Below are 19,238 nucleotides of genomic sequence, written 5' to 3'. Positions count from 1 at the left end.
ACAAAAAGCTAAGGAAAGACCTCCTGAGATCTTTGGGAATAAGAAAGTGTGTGTGTGTGTGTGTGTGTGTGTGTGTGTGTGTGTGTGTGTCCCTTACAAAAGCAGGCCTGTGGCCTCTGATTGACCTTAGATCCCGGATCCCTACCTGGCTTGAGTCTGTGAAAGACACTGAATTTGCCAGGGCTCCGGATATCAGGTGACTGATGGACTTCGCCAAATTCCTCAGGGGCCATCCCTCCTGCTGCTACGGCCACCTGTAAAAGAAAATGACAGGTTATATTAGACATGAGACAAGGGACTAGATACCAAAGAGGGTCTCTGGTCTTTTAACCAGGAGCATGGCCTTAGTAGGTAACAGTGATGGCGACAGTCACCATTATCCTAATTCCCTCCAACCTAAACATGAAGCCCAGAAGGATTCATGAACCGTAAGTATGCTCCCAGAGTTTTAACGGTTCTAAGAGTCCTGCCTCCAGGGAACTAGTGCCCAGTCTGATAAAATAAAAACCATGGTTCCTATATTTAAGAGGTAAGTTAAGAATTCAATAGAAATAGAAGCCGTGAAACTCAGAATTATAAAGGGCAATGAAGGTTCAAAGTGAAAGCAAAGTTAATGCAAGGTGACGGGAGGAGGCCATTTAGTTTTAGATCAGATCATCAGCTTGAACTCAAGGCTCTTTTTGTCCAAAACAGCTTCTTCAAGAAGGGCCCGGAGGCAAAAAAGAAAAGGTCCTGTGAGACAGAAAAGATGTTTGCAGGACAGCAGACATGATGGAATTTGAGCACGTAGGTCCATCATACATTCCCTAGGTCAGCGATTTTTTATGTCTTTTCATCTCCTGGCACATATAAACTAATTACTAAAATTCTGCACATACCAAAAAATATATATTTTGCCAATCTGACCCCCCCAAAAAAAGATATAATTTTGATTCATTCACACCAAACGGCTATTGTTGAGTTGGCTGTTGTCATTTTTTTTTTTTTAATTTTACAATCTAAGAGCAAAGAGGTCAGTGTCCCTGATTAAACAGTCAGGCATTGCATGTTTGAAACATTCTTGCAGTGTACCAGTTGAAAATCACTGCCCTAGCTAAAGGTCAATTTGCATGGGGACCAACTCCATATTCCTCCTATGCTGTCAGTTAGGGTGAGATAGAGAAAACATAAAGGCTTTGTACTAGGATCTATTTCTTTGTCATCAGCAGACAATGTTCATCTTGCAGACCTGCTGCCCCTCTGACCTGAATCTGTAACTCTATCTCTAAGCAGCTGAGTGGTGCCTTTCTCCCTCCAGGATTCTGCTTCCAGCTTAGGGACTCTTCAGCATTCCCCTCTCTGATCATCAGTGGCTCCCAGGCTCATATGCATAAGCATCGGAAGCTACTTGTAGCTACATCACGGGGAGGTCCAAAGAGGGAAAGGGAGTCTCAGCACCAGAGTAAGATTACTTCAGAACCTGCTGTGTCACCCTAACCGGTTTGGCTCAGTGGATAGAGCGTCAGCCTGCAGACTGTAGGGTCCCAGATTCGATTCCGGCCAAGGGCATGTACCTTGGTTGCAGGCACATCCCCAGTAGGAGGTGTGCAAGAGGCAGCTGATCAATGTTTCTAATTCTCTATCCCTCTCCCTTCCTCTCTGTAAAAAATCAATAAAATATATTTAAAAAAACACAAAAAGAACCTGCTGTGCCGGTCAGCCTATTGGGTACACTGCTAAGGGCTTAGGTCACTGTGGAGCACCACTCCACCTTCCTTCTGCCCCATCAAAGGAGAAAACCAACAACTCAAAACTACCCAAAAAGTAGAGGGGTGGGGGGAGTAGAGTTCCCCACCCCCAATTTCCCTTTAATCTCAGAGAATATCCCATTTTACTTGCAGTTCTATAATCCCTCCTTCTCACTCAGTGACTCTCCTTAGTTTTCCAGCAGGTGAGATGTGTTTTGCTCCTTCCTTCCTTCTGAGCTCACTTTTTAATACAGCTGCATTGTATAATACAAAGAAGCCTGAGCTGAGATGTAGGGTAAATTCCTCACATTGCCTCTGAGGGTCTTCTGACTATCCCACCCCCAGAGATGGTGGCAAAGTGCTCCTTGAACTTTGGAGTAACTCCGACAGCATTAGATCTTAGCCACGACTGTCACGTGCTTTCCAATGAATCAGAACCCTTGACTCTAAATAAAAATTACACTTGTATAATATGGAGGTCATTGAAAAGTTAGTCTTTGAGGTGAACATATATAAAGCCTTTTCTCAGTTTTTCTACCAATTTTTTTCCTATTTACCTTTTCCCCTCAATCTGTCCCTCCCCTCTCAAAATCTCACAGCCCTATCTTCCTTTCCTAAGGAAGCTCATGGCTCTCAGGAATTGGTGATCTTCAAGTTGGGGGCTCTATACTCAGACTAAAATTCTGGTTAACATTCTGGCCTCTTGGATTCCAGTCTTGGCTGGATGCCACTAACTACCTCACTATGAAACTGTGGGCAAGGCACTTCCCTCTCTAGGAACTGTTTCCTGCTCTGTAAACTGAGAGGTGATCTCTAGGGTCCCTTTCCAGCTCTGGCCATTTATAATTCTATAAGGGAGAAGACACTAGTGTCTTTCCATCAGGAAGTGAGACATTCCTGCCCTTAGCACCTTCTCTCTCCAGTGGTCGGCAAACTGCGGCTCGGCAAACCGCGGCTCGCGAGCCACATGAGGCTCTTTGGCCCCTTGACTGTGACTCTTCCACAAAATACTGGCTCTTCCACAAAATACCGACTTCTGCGCATGGGCCACGAAGTTTCAATCGCACTGTACGTGTGCGCCCGCATGTGGTATTTTGTGGAAGAGCCACAGTCAAGGGGCCAAAGAGCCGCGTGTGGCTCTTGAGCCACGGTTTGCCGACCACGGCTCTGGGCCAATGTAGTAAGAAGCTCTCCTGCAGATTCCTGTCTTTCTCATGCTGGCTTAACTAAGGGACAAACAAGTGAGTTGGGAGGCCTTCCTTTAAGCCAAACTCCTTCTATTACGAAGAAAATATATTAAGATGGTGATCTAACTCTAACCACGAATCTTGATAAAGCAGATAGGAGGCAAGGCAGGTAATGGGCAGGGAAGAGTATAATAAGCATGCCCCCTCACAACACACACCCTAAACTATTTAAGAGTCTGAGCACACATTTGGCTTTGCCCTAGAGAGCCCCTATAAGTAGTGGCTGCTTATCCAATACAACCGCGTGTGGACATGTGTAAACACATTCAGAGCTTCGACATAAATGTCCAATCAACGCACACACACTCCTGTCTTCTCCTACTCTAGGCCACATATGCCTTGTAAGAAGCTATGGTGGGAGGAAACACCACAACCCACTCTTCCCCCTCCCCAAAGTCAGAAAGGAAGAGAGTGAGACAGGAGCTACTTGGCTTCCTATAAATTGTTTTGTCCTTCCTCACAGCTGCAATCAGAAGCTAAGGGCTCCCGCAGGCCTTGTTCTGATCTGCTGCAGGCGATGGAGGGTTTTTGAAACGAAGAGGACTTGGCTGCAGCCCCATTTCAGCTGCCATTGGGGCTGGCTAATGGGCTCATTCGGGAAGACCCCCGCCTGCCGCACTAAAGAGTCCCCCGCCGCCCCCCTCCCCAGTCCCAACCCAATTAATAAATGGGGGCTCCCACTTTATGGCTCTGGGAGCAGGAACCAGAGATACAAATGACCCCCAGGGAGGGACAGAAAAAGGCCTTCCAAGAATCAAGCCAGAGAACTGTGCATCCACAGGCACGTGCTGCCACAGGCTAGTCATATCCCATTTCCAAAGCACGAAAGGGAAAGAAACTGGAAAAAACAACTGTATTTTTCTTTCCCAGATGCGGAGTGGGATAGCACTCTTCAAGTCTAGGACACATCCCAGCAACTCTCTTCTACCTGATTTCCAATCTGAAAAGGGCAGAGTGAGGATGAACCTCTGGGCACACATCACATGCACACCTATTTTCCAGGGGTGGGGGGTGCCCCTCCCAGACTCCCATCAAGAGGTTAGTAAACATTTCCTGCTTCTTAATAACAAAGCAGCTACCACTTTCCAAGCTCTCATCACCATCAAGAGCATAAATATGTCCTGGGGTCATCATCTTCAGGCTTTTATCCCTCCCCTCACATCCAAATTATCAAGCCTTGCTCATTGCTATGGACTCACTTCCTTTCTTCTCATTCCAGTCTTACTCCAGTGCATGCCCTCAGGGCTTCACATCTGAACCAGAAAAATGATATCCTAGGCAAGCTTTCCTGCTTCCTTCACCCAGTACAGCTGCAAAAGTCTTCAACATCATATTCATCTTACCATGCTCTGCTGTTACTGCTTACCACATCAAATTTAAATTCTTCATTCGGCCAACAAGATTGTTCCTCTGACTTCATTCCCTAATATTCCTTCCTGTGCCACTCTGACTCGTCCATTCACAGCCCTCTGCACAAAACACATATAAACCTTCTTCCATAAATTTCCCCTCTCTAATCACCTTCCTCTCTTCTGTTCCATGTTCCCTATCTTCATTACCTTCAAAGAATCTTCTCTGGTTAACTCAAAAATTTTCTGATTATTCCTTTACTTTGGCTCCCCTGTTACTAACTTATTTTATAACCTGACTTAATAAATACCAATTCCCTACTTCCCAGCTATGAGACTTATCCTAGACCCGAAAGTTCCTAAAGATGGGGCCCTCCCCTAATTTCCCCCCAGAAGTTGCCCTGTATTCCAGACATGACTCAGCTAATGAATTATTGCTCCCCACTGAAACAGCCCCCCCCTGGTATAACTCTTGGGGTATATATCAAACAACTACAAGGAATACAATCTTATCCTCAATGTCAATTTTCAGGCTATCATCTTCACCTACCAATACTGAACTTGGCACTGAGTCTTTCCAGAATTACAAATTGTTTCATGACTTCCAAGTGTATTGCAAAACAAACAAAAAAGCATAGCCACCAGAAAAGTTTGGTTATCTCCTTGATTCACAGAACACAAACACTACTTTCTTTGAAGTCCCCTTTACTTAGGATGAGAAGCACCATTTTGTTTCCTGTTTCTAAGATCAATCCTATATTTTCAGGTCATGACCTAATTTTTTAGAATGCAAATCCAAGAGCCAATAGTAATCTTCTAGTCTTGCCTCTAGTCTACTTCTGACCATTACATTTTTGGGACGGTCTCTAGGAATAGAGAAGTTATTCAAGAGTCTCTTTCAACTATTCAGTGAATAATTCCTTAAATTAACCTCACTCTCAAACCTGATTCTTCACTTCCTCTAGTTTTAGCCTTGTGGGGTGAGATAGGAAGAAGTGATCTGCCATTCCTGTGTATCTCCTACCTATGTTCCGGTTAATAAGATTAATCTGCCATTTAATCTTTCCATTCCTTAGCTTCAGGTGCTTAAGAATCAAGGTAATAAAAGCGAAGCTCTTAGCACAGTACCTGACACATAGTAGTTTCCTGACAATGTTAGTTCCTGTTGGCCTTCCAACACCTTAGGGTTCTTCTTTCTGGGCCTGTTTTTTCACCCTCTGGCTAAAGATGGCAGTGAACTAAACAAACTAATGTCCTTTAGCTCTAACATTCTGGTTAGTTTGCTGAGCTATGTACTGCCTTCACTTGGATCTAAAATGAAGGGGAGAGGAATAATACTGGTGTCCAGGTTGACCTAAAACTACAAACAAACAAAAATCACTTGCAGTTTTAAAACTCCAAAAATACAAACAACTTTTTAATGTGATGCATCCATATTATTTCTTCCTTATTCCTGAGTTTCTCTCTTGAACTATGTAGATAGCAGTGCTAAGCAAAATGTCCCTATATAAGTTATTTGCTTAATATAATCTAGCTTCCCTAATGAAAATGTTTTCATAACATCTCCCTGACCAAGGGTTCTAGGCCCAACCTCCACCCATAAAGGTAAAACTGTTGCTCACAGTGATGCTTTAATGAGGCCTCTCTGAAACTGTGAACCTTTAAGGCATTATCCCCAAACTTTCACTAGCCCAACCATAATTTTTCCTCCCACCTATATCCCTATTTTTCTTTATAAGCGATTATACCCTAAGTCTCTTTCTACAGCTCAGCCAGGAGATTGGTCTAGTTCTCTCCTTCTCTCCATCTCCTCATATTGTTTCTCCTTATATGAAACCTTTGGTCCCTAAACAGAAATTGCAAACACTGGTACAAGGCCAAACTTAGAAGTTCCTGAATTTAAAAAAGGGATCAGGCTCCTAAGCTTTCTGTCTTTGAATTCAGGCTCTTTTCCCCAGGGCCAAAAGCATTCAAAATTGCATTAAACTGGGGGTGGTTGTCTGCCTACAAGCTGATCCTCACCAAGGGCACCCTCATTTCGCAGTGTTGTAGTTCTGAGACACAGGAGGGAGAAGGATCCTCTTGAGACAGCCCATCTGATAGGCTCCTTAAAGCAGTGGTCGCCAACCGCTGGTCTGTGGACCACTGGTGGTCTGTGAGGTCCAAAAGATTGGGGGCCGCTGCCTTAAAGTAAGGAAGAAGACACCCTCCTCCAAGACCCAGGCTTCCTTCTTCACTTAGCTATGACTGTTATGTGGTAGCCTTTTTAAGGTCTCTCTATGCTTCCTCCTCAGGGATGGTTTGGTTTGGATAAAATGGCCTTTATTCCTTTAGTACTATCAACATTATCTCCAGTTTACAGCCATGACAGAACAAAACATCCAAAAATCCATCTATTCTAGGTCCTAGGGAACCTATGTCTAAGTTAATTTACTTCATGGCTATACCCTCTTATTCCAGAGAAGTATGCTATAGCTGAGGACTGTATATTCAGAAAACTTCGCTAACTAATCATCTAGAGAGTATTCAAGACTAACTTTTCATCAGCCTCTTTCTCTCAACCTTGTACTACCAATTTTTTAAATAGAGATATAATGAGACAATCCAGTGGCCAAAGCGTTTTGCCACCACAGTGATTATCATCAGGGCATCAAGGCAGCCCTCATCTGCTTTCTCATGGATAGCAGGGCCCTCTTCTCACCAAGCCTTACTTCCCACAGACACCATCTGCAACTGAGCGTAGAAATGTCATCAGTAAAAGCAAGTCTCAGACTATGATGGGAGAGGACAAGTGAAGGTTGAGATTCCCTCTTTCCTAGACTAGTAAAAAATAAAAAACCTTTTGTACCCCACACAACATAAGTTAAATGCTCCTTTCACAGCTAACAATTAAAAAGCATGGTTATTTTGCGTTCTCCCTCATTTTTCACCCCAAAAGTTGAGGATCTGGAAGAGACATTTGTCTTCTGAATTGCCTCTCCTTATCCTTCAAAACTGTGAAGTGGCCATCACTCTAAATACTCTGACAAGTTAAGCAATCAATACCTCTGGTAAGGCCTGACACATGTGAGTTGGGTAGTGAGTAGGGAAAAGAGAGAAAAATAGTAAATCGGAAGAAGTAGGTGGACTGGAGATGGAGAGACAGCTGCATATGGTGAGTAGTAGAGTATCACTAGTAATTCCTTCAGGTGTCATACTTCCCCTAAAGTCTCAACCCTGGCTTGGAGTTAACTAACGTGAAAGTATTCCTAAGGCTGTGAGAAATGCTACACCTGGACAGTAAAATTAATCCAAATGTTCCAGGAATGTTCACCTTGCCCCTCAGGACAACCAGAGACGTAGCAGTTCCATCTTTGCCTTGGAATGGTTAAGTATTTTCTTGAGGAACTCTCTACTTCCACTCCACACACTTCAGGTGACTAAGTTGTGAATAGAGAAGTAACTCAATATCCCCAAACAGTCAACCTATGGGACAATCTTAAATAACAATGGAAATCCCAGTTTAGCACCAAAAATATTAACTTCCTTAAGGCATTAACCTTACCATACAATTAAGGATGCCTGTCTGGGAAAAGATAGTGCCGAACAAATTTAGGTACTGAACTGTATGGTTTCTAGTTAGAAACAGCCTTAGATGTGATAGGAATAAAAAAAGTCCAGTTACTAAGTAGGTTCTCAGCCTTTAGGCCCAAAACTGAAAAGCTAGCCATTGCTATGAGTGGAAACAATATACTCTATTAGAGTATATTCTAAGTTGAAGTTCACACTCCTAGTCATGAATTTGAAACATATAAAGACTGAAAAAACAATTCTTTTTCTTTGGAGCGTAACCAGGAACACAGGATTCCAGGAATTGGAACAACCTTGAGCTCTCCATTCTCCTTCTGGATAAACATGGGACAGCACACAGGTAAGGGAACATACTTAGACTTTGGGGATTCAAAAGCAAGCTGACAACCCTCATTACCACCAGTTTTTGAAAATTCAATTTCTTCCTAATTTCTGGTGTACCCCGTAATTTTGTATAATTGCTAACCCCATTCATAATTTCCTGATACCTATATCTCCCCTCTTCCTTTCTGTCTCTTGATGGGTTTTATCTGCTCTCTGCCTACTTGTACCACAACTAGCAGGAATGCAACACATACTACAAGAAAAAAATTAGTTCTGTGTCCTAAACCATGAAAGAGAAGGGAGAGCAATTATCTCCTGAATTTTATAAATTCAGGGAGAGCAATTATCTCCTCAGTAAAGATTTTGGAGACGACAGGAATTTTAGCCTTACAAATAACTTTCTGGATTGGCAATGTATCCAGAAATCTCAACAGTGCTAGAAGACTAATTCCCATGCTGACCTTACTCATGGTAACATAGGACTGGTCAGAGGTGGTGGTGGTGATCCTGGTTTAAGAGACTATTCTTCAATCGAAACACCCTCTTACCAACTTCCCTGGATGACAGTTGAGCTCAAACCCACTTACCTCTCCCTTCAGGAGTAGTCAGGGTACATGAAGCTCAACGTTTTTGATAGCCTAGGACTGCCATTATTTGTGTAACTGTTTTCTACTTTTTAAAAAATGACATCTTACAGTTTTCCCCAACTTTTAAAATTTTCTTGTTCCTAGTCTTGTGTTTTGAAACACCTCTTTAAACCGTGAGGACTTTTATTTTGGTAGTTTATGAATCTGCAGTGATTCTGCGACAAAGAACCCCTAAGATAAAGTGGAGGGGGAAAAATGCCTTTCATACCTAATTGGGTTTGCTCAGAGTTAACAGATTAAGAAGTAAATGCAATGGAGCAAGTGATATAGTAACAGGAAATATTTAATTTTCCAATCTCCACTTTCCATTTTTATAAACTCAAAGAAAAAAATTAATATATTACAAAATATCTGTACACAGACAAGGTATACCCGATGGGGGGCAAAAACAAGAGAGAAAGGAATACAGTGTCAGGAACCTAAATCAGGGAGAATGAGGTGGCAACTGACACTTTTCTGATATAGCACTCTCTCTCAAAACCTGCTAGTAACCATTTTAGTACTGTAACTATATATGCATATTATATATATATGTATATATATATATATACACACACACGTATATACATATATATACACACACACACACACACACACACACAAGTGGTTGGATGATGTCTATGGCATAAGCTAACAGAAGTCCTACTTACAAATTTGTGCTAACTGCCTTGCTTTTAAACATATAGATCTGATGTCATTTTCAAATCCTTATCATTCCTATAGAAAGTTGAAAAAACTAAGGAAACTGGATCAAGCAAATTTGTTTTCAAAACCACAAAAATAACTACGGTCAAACCAGTTTTGCCTCATTCATGAACAGAATCAGATTTCTCATTGTTCAAAATAATGTATTTAATGGACTTAATACCTCCCATGGTACAATACTTAAAACCACTTTTGAATATAATTATTTAAATTTATAGTTTTCTAATAGTCAAGTTGAAATTCTGCCAAACCTTTACTTCCATTGTTTATAGATAACACAGCTGAAAAATTAACAAATACCTTTTCTTCCTCCACAGATTCCAGGATATTTAAGTGAGTTCCTTTTTTCCTCTGCTTTTAGAAATAGTCAAAATTACCAAACTTTTTTTTTTTTTTTTTCCATTTTAAAGGTTAGACTCCCAAAATGGGAGTCTGGGGTTGAGATGGGATCATACACATACACACACACATACACTCACCCCCTTCCCTAGTAGCAGGGAATGATGGAGACATAAGCATATCATTTAGGATATTTGGCATAATTAAAAATAAGGGGTGATAAGGGGAAGAAAGAAGTATTATTGATGACTGCTGATAATCAAAATATAATTAAAATGTATAGAAAATTTTATTCATATTTGATGGGAAACCAATTTTTTTTCCACTGAATATGTACTTCTGAGTTCTTTCATCAAAACTGGGAAAGTGTGGCTCAATGCCTCAAATTCAAATATTCTAAAATACAAAGGTCCATGTTTGAGGACTAAGAAGTCAACAGACAAAAGATTCAGATTCCATGGCCGGTGTGGCTCAGTTGGTTGGGCATTGTCCTGTGCACCAAAAGGTTGCCCCTTCGATTCCCAGTCAGGGCACATGCCCAGGTTGTGGACTCGATCCCCAGTTGGGGGTCGTGAAAGAGGCAGCCAATTGATGTTTCTCTTTCTCCCTCTCCCTTCCTCTCTAAACATCAATACAAAATATTGAAGAAAAAAAAAAGTTTAGATGAACTTTAATGCAACATACCAATACCATGTCAGTGAACCTAGCAAATCTAATTGGACATATTGGTATAAAAAGCCATCAAAGCCAAAATGGCTAATAGGTTCTTTTTCATCAATGTTTGGCCCTGAGGGCAAGGCCAGACCAAAACCCAAAGAATAAAGAAATACACACACCAGGAATCTACCTATTTCGGTCACAGGGAAAAATAATCTTCATGTAAGTATCTGAAGAGGGTTCTTCTTTCATTTCTCTAAAGTTTTTTATTAGTGCATCTTTCTCTTACAAGTAGTCTTTAATTTTTTAATATAAGAAGTTGGCATTGAAACATGAAACTTCACTTGAGTTCTGAAAACTATTCTTCAAGATGCTGAAGCACATTTGCCTTTTCTTTGTAAAAAAAAGGAGCTAACCTACTTTTCACAAATGTCTAAGTCTGTGCAGATAATTTATATAAATGTGTATGTTCTTAAAACACATTATATGCTGGTACTCACATAGAAACAAAAGCCAGAATGAGAAGCCTCCCGTTATCCCACCCTGAAAGCCTTTCCCTTTTCCATTTCCTCTTTATAATAAGGAAAAATACTTGCCATGAAATCATAATTTAATCCCTTTTACCAAAACCCTATCTCTCCAGAGGAAAATCTCTAAAAGAATTGGCAGGATATACATGCAGAGATGTGTATATGTCAATACTGTTCTTTCTTATGTTCTGCTCTTTCAAAAGTATTTTTTAAAAGGTCTTAGGTATTGAAATATCTTCAGAAAAATATCTACCCTAAACTAATTACATTTCCATGTATTTTCAGGATGCTTATTTTCTCTTTGACAATATTAAAATGCTCTGTTTCAAAGGTTTGGGTTTTTGTTTTTACATAAAAATATATGTGTAAACAGTATGCTAACTGCTCTTTCTAGTCCTCTAGGTCTGAAGGCATCATCTCTAGTCCCAACTCAGCAGCAATGGCCTAGGCTGTCTGCATTTATAAATCAACTTCACCATCAAAACATGGTTTTAAAAAAAACGAATAACATTTTAGAATTGAAGAGTTACAGAGAAAAAAGGAGTTTGAATTTCCTTTCCTTTATTTCAAAAAAGGTAAAGAATTATCCCAGGTTCTTGGGCATCTCAACGATTAATTTTTTTTCCAAACAAATGCCTCAAAAAGAGACAAAGAAAACCTCTATGAAGATGGGGTAAAAAAGGAAAAAGATGGGATAAAGTCTACCTACTTGCCCAAGAATGCCACTTTCTACAACCTGCTTCTTATACAAGAAGAGGGGTCATGTCTTTTGCCAAAACAGAGCAAACCTTAAGGATGAGTAATTTATTTGGAAAAAAGGAATGTTAAAGATGCTCAATGGGGGAAAAAGAGTTTACTTGAAAGCAAAATGTGAGGTGGTGGAGAGGAAGGAAACATTTATTTAAATCAGTCAGTCACTCTTTGCCCCGAACAGCAAAAGCCTAAGAGCAGCTCAAATTTTGTGAACACTATTCTTTCTTTAAAAAACAAAAGAAAAAAATCCAAAAAACTAAATTCAAAAGAACAAAACATAAAAAAATAATCCTCAAACTTTAAAAACCTAAAGAGCCTCTTCCTGGGCCATTTCAAAAACTGAAACTGTTCTCTTTTTCTTCTGCTCAAGATGTGCGGGCAATGAACTAATAAAGCATTTACTTTTCCATTTAATGACCCTCTCCAAATTCTCTACTTATATTTACTAGGTAGAGCTGAAGTAAATGTTCTGACTATAACCAACCCATCCAGGGGGAAATGCTGCCAACATCATTTTATGTCTCGTGCTTAGTAGCAAGTGAGCAAGGAATACAATGAATTAGCTTTGAAATAGCCAAATGCAGAAGATTACCTCGCTCTGGCAAATGATTTCATTAAAGGTTCAGAGGACTGGATGGAGGATGGACAGGGAAGGACTCTTTCGGACACACAAGTCTCTGGGTTAGTAAGGAACTCCTCTCCCTCTTCCCCCTCTTGGCGGGACTCTTGTAGGCCCCCGATAGAGTTTTCCATAAGCAGAAGACTGAGCTGGGCCCCCCCAGTTAAGGCCTGCTCCTGAGCTGCTGGCTCCACTGGTTCCTGGCCCCAGCTCCCCAAAGTTTGGCAATTTGGTCTCTGCGTGTGCCACAGAGTTGCTGCTTCCCTCGGCCTTCAGGAATGGTTGCCCGACCACTGAGTGTAATGCTAAGGGGACCCTGGCAAAACGGAGGTCCTGGTCCCCTGGAAACTGCACTGACCCTGTACCCTGGTAACTGCTGGACTCCCCAAGGTGGCTCACAGAGCCTGAGAAGGTCCTGTTCTTCACCAGGGTCTGGGCCAAGGATTCTGTCAAGGCTGGACCAGAGTTGCGTTCATCAGTGTCAGTGGCACTGAACCCTGTTTCAGGCCCATCAGTGTTTCCGTAAGTCCTGTTGGGATGGGGTCGGGTAGAGTATTCCATTGGTCTCAAGGCCTGGTGCTCATGTGGCAGGTGGCCAGGAGGCTCTGCTTCAGGCTGGGATAAAAGTTGCAGCAAGGCGGCTGTCACGGCTGGGTTCAACTCCTGGGGGACGCTGGAAAGATCGCCTTCAACCAGAGGGGGTGGAGGTGGCGGCGGTGGAGGTCCGGGGGGCTCAGGGGGCCTCTTCTCTGGTGGAAGAATGTGAGGAGGACATGCTGTGGAAGGGTTACTTCTTTTAACACCATCTTAAAAATCACATGTGATTATAAAACACATACATACATACACACACACACACACACACAAATACTACCCAACATAAACATATATCAATACAAGTAACCAAATATATATAAAGAATAAAATCTTGGGATCAGGAAATTTCAATTTATAAATAAAATCAAGTGATTAAAAGCAAAACAGTTGCATTCTGGATCTAACAGCTGTTGTAAAAAGATCATATGTTTCAAATATTTTTCTGATTTTTGTCTGAGATTTCCTCCATTTCCTTCTTTAAGGAACTGTTCTAATAATGTAGGCTGTTGGCAGCCTTCCTGCCCCTTTTTGCTGTTGAATCAAAACATTAATGAAAATAAAGTAGAAAGAAGGAAGATGAGAGGGAACAATATACATGCTGTGGTCACATTTCTAAGACATAATATTTGCTGTACAATGGAGACCTTGCATGGACTTAGCTAACACATTTTACAGAATGCTTAATAATAATGTTAACACCTAAAATAGAACTTAAGGAACATACAAGAGAGATGAAATAAAGTAAAAAACCTTTCATTATCATCATGTATAAATATACACTTGATTCTCCAAACTTCAGTCCCTCTCCCCATAACCACATTTTGAAGAATGGAATATTAACCACCATACTGTCATTCAGCTTCCTATGTTATAGTAATTATAAAGACTAAAGAAATCTATAATAACTTTCTTTTTTGTTTCCCAACCTCCTGCATTTTTTCCATGCTATAAGAAAAATTACTATAACAATGTCATGCAGAATGGGCTATTGATAAACATCTGTTTATCTTGGAGACAGTGACAAGAACTGAGTATTTAGAAATGTATTAAACTAATATTATACTCTGTCTTTCCAAAGATCTTTGTCTTTCAAAACTCCTCAGACTTTTTCCCCCATTGCTGGCTAAATTTGCCCAAGCATGCCAATCACTGTCTGAAAATGAATTCCTGCCAAGACAGCAGGGTAGAGATCTAAAATGGCATGAGTTTGAGAACATAAAAAAACCAAGTACAGTCAAAACAGTACATTTAGAGAGTTGGAAGTTACACTGCTGAAAAAAAGCGTAATGTTTTGGGATATCTTCCAAATGGTTGATTTTCCGTTCCCTATATTTTGAAATATACGTATAGTCAATTCTTATTATCTGAGCTAGTAATATAAAGTCATTCCTCAGATAAGAAAAAAGTAGTTTTTAGTTATAATTAGATTATTTTGGTAGCATATTTACCACAATTATATTTTGCAAAGATAAAAAAGTAAATATGAGCATGCAGATGAAAACACTACAAAATTGTGAAGTTATGTAGTGGAAGGATGAGGTCAGATGCTCTATGTAACATACAAATAAGGGCGACCAACAGTCCCAATTTACCGAGGACTGAGAGGGTTCCCAAATTGCCAACTTTCACTTTTAAAATCAGGATTGCACAGAGACAAGCTGGTCACCCTATATACAGTACCTGCTCAAGTAACTTGTTGACACACTGGCTGGTTGACTAGGTGGTAGGAAAAATGAATTTAAGGACAAAAAATTAGCTATGGAAAATTCACAACCTGAAAAGTAGACATCCTAAAAAAGGAGAGCTAAATGAACTACATACAAACATCTATAGACTTCAGAGATTTTTGCGGCCAATGCTACATATCTCACTACATAAAAACATCACAGTACTGATTAGTTTTTAAAGTATTTTTTGGACAATACATGAAACAGACACCAGGTTGTTGGTGGTGGGTTTTTGTGTGTGTGTGTGTATGTGTTTATTTTTAATGCTGAGAGAAAATGACTTTAAAGATACCCAACTGCAAAAGTGAGCAAAACTAAACTTAAACTTTTCCAGATATACTACTATTCACATTTGAAGTTTGTCTTTTATGTAATTAGCCTCGTTGTTTCAATAATATAAAGTCATATTTTGAGCTCAAATTTTTTACATGTATGAGGATGAAAACTATTTCAAAGTAGCAAAAGCAGATTGATTGTAAAAAACTATTAAAGTAAGGTTAATAAAATTTTGTTTTTAATCCTCACCTGAGGACACGCTTTCATTGACTAGAGAGAGAGAGAGAGAGAGAGAGAGAGAGAGAGAGAGAGAGAGAGAGAAGAGAAATATCGATTGGTTGCCTCCCATATGAACCTGTAACCTAGGCGCGTGCCCTGACCAGGAATCGAACCCACGACTTTTTGGTGTACAGGATGACACTCCAACCAACTAAGCCACCCAGCCAGGACTAATAAAACTTCTTAAAGGAATTAAAAATAAAGATCACATTTAAAATATCATATTGTTGTAAAATTTAGTGTTAACAATATTGCCAATCTTTAACAGTCTGTACTAATGGAAGGAGGTGTTAATGAAAGGTACAAATAACTTTAAAACTTTATTTGACTCATCAGTTTTCAACCATAACCCTTTCCCAACAAGTATAGAGACGCTAAACAGTAGCCAAAGTGATAGATTTTCACCTTCTGCAGCTTATTTAGTCTGCCCTCTGGTGGAAGAACTAATGAACAGTAAAATGGCCGCAAGAGGCAGCAGGGGAGGAACAACAGGAGAGACACAGGAGACACCAGCTGGTTAATCCAGGGTGACTAATAATTAGGAGTGGCATTTTTATTCTCCTCTGAAAAGTAAATCTAACAATTTTTTACCATAGGCTAGGCCTTAATTTTGGTTCAATTTCATCATTTAGCTGATAGCTTGTTGGCTCAATTATTGAGTGAATTTCTTTCAATCATTATGCTATTTAATTTGAACCATTTCTTTCAGGTATTTTGATTATAGCTACTTTTTCTTTTTCTTTTTTTTTCTTTTTTTGCGGGGGTATGAGAGATGATACAAAGAGGCCTCCTTTAATTCTAGATTAGCTTTCTCTGTTATTCCATGTCCTGGAGTCAACTGAAATCAGATGACAGAATAGCAAAGTGAATTAAGAAACACATTAAAAGGGTACACAAGTTCTAAATTCTGGCTCTGCCAATAATATGGTTCCAGCAGTGGGACCATCAACAGGCTTTTTTTTTCTTTTCTTTTTTTTAAATAAGCAGGCTAATTTAAATTTGCTGGATTGCAGTTTCCCTATCTGTAAAATATAAGGGCTAATCTTATTTATGTTATCTTCCAGTTTTAAAAAGCTTTGCATATGAAAAGTAGCTTCTATATTTGACTCTATACCAGTGGAAATAAGGCATATACTTTCTGCACCATCCCATATGAAATGTGAATGCAGGACCCAGAAGTTGAAAGTTAGTGAATCTCTTCAACCCTTGTACCTCTTCTCATTCCCCAATTCATGGGCTCTTCATGGACAGCAAAAATTTCCAAGGAGTTGAAAACACTTTTAGATAAATATTTTGGAAACAGACTGAATCAGAATTGATCAGAACTTCTTTTCCTTCTAATAAAGTGCATGCTGTGGTCATGTGAGATCAAGGTATAACAAACGTATTTCCTTTTGTAAGTTTTTTTTCCCTTTATATAATGCTCATTTCCTAAGCTAAAATCCATTCAATTGTCTCTTTCAGAAACACATATTTTAAAGGAATCACTTTTATATGCTATTAATTTTTTGAAAAATAAATGTATGGTGTTATCTATTTAGAAATATCCCAAAAAATAAATGTATGGTGTTATCTATTTAGAAATATTCCCAAATTATTCTTCATGAGATAACAATGACGTTTTATTAGGGTTTTCTTGAATAAATCTTCCAAGCAAGACTCTGGTATCCAGCATCCACTACACTAGAGTATCACTGCCTATTTGCACAATCTGATGGTTTGTTTGGAAGGCAGATTTTCAAGAGTTAGTTGGCCACCATATACACAGTAGTTCAAATACATCACTAGCTATGGTTGTGGTTTCTGTGGGTTAGAACACAGGGGCTTTACTTACCTACCTCCTAAGAAATGGAAAAACAATCAGTATATGAAAAGGTGCTTTGAAAAGCTTTGAGACTTAAATAAAAGAAGCCAGACAAGAAATACATCACTTGTTGGTATGTTCTCCTGTAGACTAGGTTACAGAAAAACTGAAACCGATGCCATTGATGTGAAAAAGAAAATGTTAAAGAGATTTTTAAGAGGATCAACAGCACCTGAGCTCAATGAGATTCATGACCGGTCTGTTTACCTGCTGCCTCCTCCTGTGGCATTGTGGGAGTTCTTCGGGGCCCCTGTAGCCCACTGTTCTTGTCACTGTTGTTTTCCTCCAGGTTGCCTGCTGGCTCCTGGGTTTTCATCAGCTGACTCAAGATAACTGCCAACATATTCTGCATGTCAGCTGGTGTGCTTGAAGCTTCAGGGGTCTTCTGTTCTGCTGAAGGCTGGACCACTGAAGCTGGGGGTGCCTCCTTCACAGATTCCTCTGGGGCCATGGGCTCTGAGTCCTGCTGCTGGGAAGTGGCTTCTGTTAGGGCACTGATAGATTGGTTCAGGGCCTCCAGCTGCTGCTGTATCTCAGGGTTGGAGTGGATGTTAAGCAGCTGTACCATTTGAGGGATGCTCAGGTCAGTTTGGCTCTGCAGCAGATTTAATAATACTGCCAATTCACTTTGATTCAATTGTTGTGTAATGTCACCAAGGCCTGTGGAAAGAGAGTGAAGACAATATAAGAGGATGAGGCAGGGCAAAGACCTCTGCATTCTTCAACTGGCAATAGCAACTTATAATATCCAGTGAATGAAATTTCATTAAAAATGTCTCATTTTTCATGCCTCAAATCGTCATGACACAATTTGCTATTCTTTTATTTTAATTTACTGACTTTAGAGAGAGGGAATAGGAGGAAGAGGAGGAGGGGAGAGAGGGAGAGAGAAACATGGATCTGCTACTCTACCTATCTATGCACTCATTGGTTGCATGTGCTCCATCTAGGAATGGAACCCACAACCTTGGGATGATACTCCAACTGAGCTACCCAGCCAGGGCCACATTTTGTTATTCTTTATATTATTGCTTAAAAAATGCATGGACTCGCCCGGCTGGTGTGGATCAGTTGGTTGAGCGTCCCATGCACCAAGAGGTCACTAGTTTGATTCCCAATAAGGGCACATGCCCGGGTTGCAGACTCAATCCCCAGTAGAAGGCGTGCAGGAGGCAGCCGATCAATGTTTCTATCTCTCCCCTCCTCTCTCTCTAAAAATCAATAAAAGCATTTTTTTTAAAGTTCTAAAAATAAATAAAAATTCATGGACTAACTCATGAATTAGTTATTTACTTATCTCTGTATTGTAAGTAAAAGTTATTTCATTTAGCCCTAACCGGTTTGGCTCAGTGGATAGAGCATCGGCCTGCAGACTGAAGGGTCCAAGGTTCGATTCCGGTCAAGGGCATGTACCTTGGTTGCGGGCACATCCCCAGTGGGGGGTGTGCAGGAGGCAGCTGATCGATGTTTCTCTCATCGATGTTTCTAACTCTCTATCCCTCTCCCTTCCTCTCTGTAAAAAATCAATAAAATATATATATATTTTTAAAAGTTATTTCATTTAACCTTTATTTATCCGTAGAAATCTGGCAATTATTCAGGGGTGTTTATTTTTAAAGCTTCCTGGATGATTCTAATGTGTAGTCAGCATTGGAAATTACTGTTGTAGGTGGACAGGGAAGGGAAAGAGAGCCAAGGAAAAAATATCTATAGTTCAGAAAAATTATTGTTCCCGCAGAAGAACTACTTTGTTATAATAGTTCATTATTATACAATTTTATATATATTTAAATCAGATAACAGTCTACAGAACTAACTACATTTAGCAATTGTGATTTAACATCATTGGTTTCTAAGGTATTATCAAACCAAAATATACAGGGCTTCAAATTATGTTTTAGAGATCCATGGTGAACTAACCTTAAATTAAATTTGGCTCACCTAATTCACTGATTTATACCATACATCTAACTGAGATATAGTATTCCTTACTTCAGGAATAGAAAATACATCTATTGTAGTTCTAGA

At 40.0% G+C, this 19,238-nt stretch overlaps 1 protein-coding gene across 8 annotated transcripts in view; it reads right to left on the bottom strand.

Annotated features, from left to right (window-relative positions):
- CDK12 (cyclin dependent kinase 12) overlaps positions 1 to 19,238 on the bottom strand; it is an 83,237-nt gene that overhangs the window by 24,046 nt on the left and 39,953 nt on the right. For 3 of the 8 annotated variants that reach the window (XM_070394327.1, XM_070394329.1, XM_070394328.1), the window contains exons 13-15: positions 17,418 to 17,870; positions 12,441 to 13,273; positions 146 to 254 (exon numbers count right to left, since the gene is read on the bottom strand). In XM_070394327.1, the coding sequence (XP_070250428.1) occupies positions 12,531 to 13,273; positions 17,418 to 17,870 (1,196 nt within the window). In that variant the 3' untranslated portion in view covers positions 146 to 254; positions 12,441 to 12,530. Of the gene's footprint in view, positions 1 to 145; positions 255 to 9,129; positions 13,274 to 17,417; positions 17,871 to 19,238 lie in introns of those variants that run through there. The other 5 variants (XM_070394333.1, XM_070394331.1, XM_070394332.1 and 2 more) reach the window with 5 other exon arrangements.

Source organism: Myotis yumanensis, unplaced genomic scaffold (genome assembly GCF_028538775.1).
Source record: "Myotis yumanensis isolate MYYU_CA2020_CCGP unplaced genomic scaffold, mMyoYum1.0.hap1 SCAF_16, whole genome shotgun sequence".
Lineage (NCBI taxonomy): Eukaryota > Metazoa > Chordata > Mammalia > Chiroptera > Vespertilionidae > Myotis > Myotis yumanensis.
This window is presented reverse-complemented; position numbering and strand designations above follow the sequence as displayed.